Below are 5,726 nucleotides of genomic sequence, written 5' to 3'. Positions count from 1 at the left end.
GTGGGGGGGGGGGGAGAGTGATTTGGGATGGGGGAGTCGCTGGGGGCCCGGCCGAGAGCCTAATTTCATTTGCAGGTAGCCCAGGAGGAGGGGGAGCGGAGGGCACAGCTGGCGGCTCGCCCCCGGGGCTGGAGCCGTCGGGGGTCTCCTTGTCGTTTTTTTGGGGGGACAAGCGGCCCCAAAACAGGCTGGCAGCGGAGGGGGCGGCGGGCAGGAGGCTTTTTTTGGGGAGGGCAAGCCGGGGTGCCCGTGCTCCCCCTCGCCGGGGCGGTGCTGCCGTCGGGGCTCCCCGGGGCCACCTGTTGGTGCTGGGCAGGGGTTTGGTTTTTTTTTTGGGGGGGTGGGGGGTAGTCAGACGAGCAGGATTTCCCGGCTTCTGGCCGCTGCCGACTTTTGCATCTGTCAGGGTGCTAATTATTGCCTTTAATGGAGACAAAGAGCGGCTCCTAATGATGCTCCCTCTAATTCTCACCTGCTCCTGCCCTCCTTCCGCAGCAGCGCTCCCTCGCCGGAGCCCTGCTAATTGGGAGAGCTGCTCCGCTTAGCGCGGACAGGGGGTGCCCAGGGCCCAAACCCGGGGGGCTGCAGCTCAGGGACCGCCTAAGCCACGGGGCGAAGCCGCTCCGTGACCCGCTTCGCTTTCCACGCGTTCACAAATCCCCCCCCCCAAATCCGGATTCGCGCTCGTTCCGCGCCCGCAAAATTCCCCCTCGCCGGGGGATGCCCAGCGAGGTGGGGGCATCCTCCCCGTGACCCTGCAGGAGCAGGGAAGCCACAAGATGAGGGTGAGGTGTCCCCTGCCCATATTTCTGCCCGCAGCACCGTCGGAGCGCACACGGGGGTGGGCTACTGCCGACCTCGGGGAGGGGGGTGGGAAAAAAAACAGCAGCCCCTCCGCTCATATTTTTCCTCTCCGTGGGTTTTTGGTCGGATGGGTTTGGAAGAAGGTCAAGTGCGTCGCGAAATTGAATGTTTCCTCTTTCCCCTCCCCGAATTAATTTTTAGCTCTTGCCAAGGTGCTGGCAAAAAAATAATAAATAAATAAAATAAATCAAAATTTGGAACTCGGTGGCCCTCGTTTGGTTCCCCGCCACCCTTAACTCCGCGAGGAACGAGCGAGACGGATCGGTTTCGAGCAGCCCGCGGAGCGCAGCAGCAGGGAACGGGGGGACCCCAACCCTCCCCGTCCCCATCCCGCATCTCGGCTGCGGGTCCCGCCGCGCATCCCGCAGCGCATCCTCCCGACCTGCCTCCGGACACCAACGAGGAGAAAGATGCCACTGACTTAAAACGCCTTTTTTTGTTTGTTTTTTATTTAAAATCTCAACAATGGATCGCTTTTTTTTTTTCTTTTCTTTTTTTTTTTTTTTTCCTGCAACCAAACGAGTAATAAATATTATTTAGCAACTTTTTTTTTCTCTTTTCTTTTTTTTTTTTTTTTCTTACAAAAATAAACGGATGATAAAATCTCTGCGAGGGGGGCAGTGATAAGAAAAAGTTGTTATTTTCGGAAAGAAGCCCAAGCTCTCAGTATTGCAACACGGGCGGCGTGAGGGGGAGTTCCTACACGGGGAGAGCGTTAAGGAGTCCCAACTTTGTTAAGGGCGGCGGGAACGAAAACCGTGTTACACGAGAAAAAAAATAAAATTAAAAATAAAAAAGGGGGAAAAAAAAAAAAGACGGGACACGATAAAAATAAAACAAAATACAAACAAACAACGAAGCAAACCAACGAAGTCAGCGCAGACCAACCCCTTATTCATTCATAAGGCTTTACACAGTACAAGTGCACGGACGGAAAGCTCGGGCTGCCGGCGAGGGGTGTATGTACAGAGCCCGAAGGAGAGACGAACCCGAAAAAAAAGCAGGGCTGGGGGGGATGCCAAGGGGGGGGGGGGGCCGAGCCACCTCCCCGGCCAAACTCGCAGCCGGGGCTCCGGGGACCGCCGGCGCCGGGCAGGATGCGGCCCGGAGGGCGCTGCCGGGGGGGGTGGCGAGCAAACGAGAGGAGGGGCGACGAGGGGCGACCCCCCCCGGGTTCGCTTCCTCGGTGTGCGGCCGGCCCGGGACCGCTTCTCCCTCCTCCCCGGGTCCCGGCAAGGAAAGGGGGCGCGGGTGTCGGGACGGGGGAGGGTCCTCCCGGAGAGGGGGGGGGTCCCCGTTCTAGGTCCTGGGCGCTCCGGGGCGGCCCCCCTCATTTGGTGTCGGTGGCCAGTCTGGGCAGGCTGGCGGCCCCCATGCCGGAGACGTGGTGGTGCGGGGGGGCCGACACCTGGCACATGCTGCAGGGGCACGGCATCCCCCCCCAGTGCTGGAAGCCGCTGCCCAGGGGGGCGGCGGCGGCGGCGGCGGCGGCGGCGGCGGCCGAGGGCGACTTGAGGAGCCCGTGGGGGGGTCGGATGGAGCTGACGGCCGAGAGGCCGGAGCCGGGCAGGGAGGCGCTGGAGACGGCGGCGGGGGGCAGGATGGGGTGGTGCACGGGGTGCGAGGCGGGGTGGCCCGGGTGGCCGGGCAGGGGGGCCGAGTGGGCGCCCATGCCGCCGGGGCAGGCGGCGGGGTGGAAGCCGGCGTGGTGGCCGCCGTAGATCTCGCTGACCAGGCGCTTCATCTCCTCCAGCGAGTTGGTGAGCATGAGGATGTAGTTGCGGGCCAGCAGCAGCGTGGCGATCTTGGAGAGCTTGCGCACCGACGGCCCGTGCGCGTAGGGCATCACCTCCCGCAGCCCGTCCATGGCGATGTTGAGGTCGTGCATCCTCTTGCGCTCGCGGCTGTTGATCTTCAGGCGCAGCTGCTGCAGCTCCGGCTCCGTCATCTGCTTCTTGTCCTTCTTGGAGGAGGACGACGACGACGAGGACGACGAGGAAGACGAGGACTTGAAGCCCAGCTTGTCCACCACCACCACCCCGGCGGCGCTCATGGCGCTGCGCAGCTCGGCGCTCAGCTCCGGCGGCGAGTCGCTCTGCGTGGAGCTGGACACGGTGCCCCCCGTGAAGCCCCCGCCGCCGCCCCCTTTATTCCTGCCCGGGAGGAAGAGCTCATCGGGCTCCGGCGACGAAGGGCGGCTGGAGACCAGGCTGGCGTCCGAGTCCATGGCCCGGCAGGCGGGACGGCGGCGCTCACCGGGCTGCCTGCGGGAGGGGAGAGAGCCGGGGGGGCGGCCCCGAGTCAGCGCCCGCCGCTCCCCGCCACCGGGACGCCCCCACCGGGCTCCGGAGGAGGCTGGGGACGGTGCCCCGGGCGGGGCCGGCCGCGCTGCCCGCCCCCCCGAGCCTCCTCCCGCGGGGTGCCCTCGGGGGGGCGCCTCGCTTCTCGTCCCGTCCCGTCCCTTCGCATCCCGTCCCATCGCGTCCCATCTCATCCCGTCCCGTCCCGTCCCGTCCCGTCCCGTCCCGTCGCATCCCTCCGCTGCCCTTACCGTGGCCGTGGGGAGCGGCGCGCCGGGACGGGCCAGCACGGCAGCAGCGCGCACCTTGCGGCGCGGCGGCGGCGGCTTTATAGCCGCGCCGGGGAGGAACAATGTCACCGGGCGGGGGGGGGCTGCGCCAATCGGCGGCGGCTGGGGGGGGCCGGGGGGGGACCGCCTGATGTCACCGGGGCCGGTCCCGACCGATGGGGCGGGCGGCGGGGAGAGGGGCGGGGGGGGGGAAGCGGGGACGGGGGGGCACCGGGGGACCGGGGGGGACACGGGGCCGGCAGCGGCGGGGGGAGCCCCTCGGAGGGGGGGGGCACGGAGGGGGGGGAGGGACTTTTGCGGGCTCGATAGCGAAAGGCGACAATGACAGCGCCGCCAACAGCTGTTGGGGGGGACCGGGGGGGGGCTGGGGGACGGCACCGAGCAGCAAACCCCGGCTCCGAGCAAACCCCGGCCCCGAGCAAAGCCCGGCCCCAACCCGCATCTCAGGCCGGGCTGCGCGGCTCCCCGACGGCCCGGCGGTATTTGCCGGTGCCCCGCCGGTTCCCGTGCCGTGCCGTGCCCTCGGGGCACGCTTCCCTTATCGGCTCCCCGTTTTTTCCCTTTTCCCCTCCGTCCCCTCCAACCCCGGCCATCCCCGAGGTTTCGGGGCTGTCCCCAGCCCGCAGCGCCCGGGAGGGGGGAAAGAAAAGGAAGAAAAGGCACCGCCAACAAAACGGCCGCAGCATCCCTCCCGGCTCCCCGCTCGCCCCCAGCCGCATTTGGGGCCGCCGCTTCCTCCCGCCGGGGTAAATCCCCCCCCCCTCCTCCTCCTCCCCTCCGCCCCCTCCGCCTTTGTTGCATTATTTTTACACCCGTGTGTTTCCCAGCTGGCTCGGCAGAGCCCCAACCATCCGTTAAATATGTATTTAAAACGTTAAGAAGTGAAGCGTGGAAATGTGTTCCCCAACGGTTGCGGGGCTGATCCGTAACAGGTCAATTAGGAAAATCTGGCCCAGCCGCAGCCGGGACGGCCGCCGCCGCCCCCCCGGCGTGTGCCCCGCTGCTGCCGCCCGGCCCCCGGCGGGGATGGAGGTGGGGGGGGGTTGCCCGGGATGCCCCCCGGGGTTCGCCCTAATTTGGGGCTGCGGAGCCGGGCGGGGAGGGACAGGGCGGGGGCGAGCCCCGGAGGTGGGCGCAGGGGGCTCGGGGGGACGGGGACGCCCCGTCGGGGGTGCGGGGTGTCCCCAGCCGCTGAGCCGGCTCGGGGCTCCCCCAAATAGCATCCTGCTCGCCCGGCCGGGGCTGCAGCAGCGGCGGCATCCTGCAAGCAAGGCTGCTCGCCACGGGCGGCTGAGACGGGCGAGACAGGTGCCGGGGGGCTGCGGAGCCCTCCGTCCTTTCCCTTTCCCTTTCCCTTTCCCTTTCCCTTTCCCTTTCCCTTTCCCTTTCCCTTTCCCTTTCCCTTTCCCTTTCCCTTTCCCTTTCCCTTTCCCTTTTTTTCTCTTTCCTTTTTCCCCTTCCCTTTCCTTTTTCCCTTTCCTTTTTCCCTTCTCCCTTTCCCCTTTCCCTTTTCCCTTCCCCTTTTTCCCTTTCCCTTTTCCCTACATTACTCCCCAAGTCCATAGGGCTCGGTTCCGCAGCGCAGCCCCCGGGGACTCCCAGGACCCCTCCCCTTCTCCCTTTCCTCTCACAATAAACCCACATTATTACCTACGAGCGCACATATTTTATTATTTTTATCTTTCAAATCGCGGCCGTAGGCAGGCGAGGCGCGAACGAAGGCAATCGGGGCACATGATGAAGCGATAACTTAATAGAAACCAGCCTGTTGCTTTCGTGCCGACAATCCCGGCGTGTGGGTGAGCCCCGCTGCCTTGCCTTCAGCCCCCCCAGCCCCTGCAAGGTTCCCCTTGGTTGCCCGCAAGCTCCCTGCTTAAACGAGGTGAGGTACGGGGGGAGAAGTGGGGCAGGGAATTCCTCCCTACCCCACCATTTATTTATTTATTTATTATTTTTTTTTCTTCTTTCCGGATGTTTCAGCCATCTCCCCAAATGTATTTCGGGCGTGTTTCTCTACTTCCAAGCGATGACCAGCCTGCAGGCGTCCCACCTGCCAAAGCAACCTCTTGGGTACCTGTGATCTCAGGGGAAGGGACCCGAGCTCATTGAGTGGGGCAGGCGGTTTTGTTCTCTTGGGGTTCTTTTTTTTTTTTTTTTTTTTTTTTTTCCTCCTTTTTTTTTTTTTTTCTTCAGGGCGAGGTTTGTTTTTGTTAACACTTGCTCGATTGAAATGTTTGAGACACATGCGCTCTGCCAAAAACCCAGCATGTCT

General features: G+C 64.2%; 1 protein-coding gene across 1 annotated transcript; it reads right to left on the bottom strand.

Moving 5' to 3' along the window:
* Positions 1-1,292: 1,292 nt before the first annotated feature.
* On the bottom strand, positions 1,293-3,506 carry OLIG2 (oligodendrocyte transcription factor 2). Its single transcript, XM_027449188.3, has 2 exons — positions 3,416-3,506; positions 1,293-3,128 (listed from the first exon to the last, which is right to left on the bottom strand). Exon 2 carries the CDS (start codon positions 3,089-3,091, stop codon positions 2,195-2,197), a length of 897 nt encoding a protein of 298 aa, XP_027304989.1. The 5' UTR covers positions 3,092-3,128; positions 3,416-3,506; the 3' UTR covers positions 1,293-2,194.
* Positions 3,507-5,726: the final 2,220 nt, after the last annotated feature.

The sequence above is a fragment of the Anas platyrhynchos genome, chromosome 1 (genome assembly GCF_047663525.1).
Source record: "Anas platyrhynchos isolate ZD024472 breed Pekin duck chromosome 1, IASCAAS_PekinDuck_T2T, whole genome shotgun sequence".
Taxonomy (NCBI): domain Eukaryota; kingdom Metazoa; phylum Chordata; class Aves; order Anseriformes; family Anatidae; genus Anas; species Anas platyrhynchos.
The sequence above is the reverse complement of the archived record's forward strand: the minus strand, read 5'-3'. Positions and strand labels throughout refer to the sequence as shown.

Bases quoted from the DNA above. Each gene is read 5' to 3' on its own strand.
- OLIG2 (XM_027449188.3), bottom strand. From the start codon at position 3,091: ATGGACTCGGACGCCAGCCTGGTCTCCAGCCGCCCTTCGTCGCCGGAG.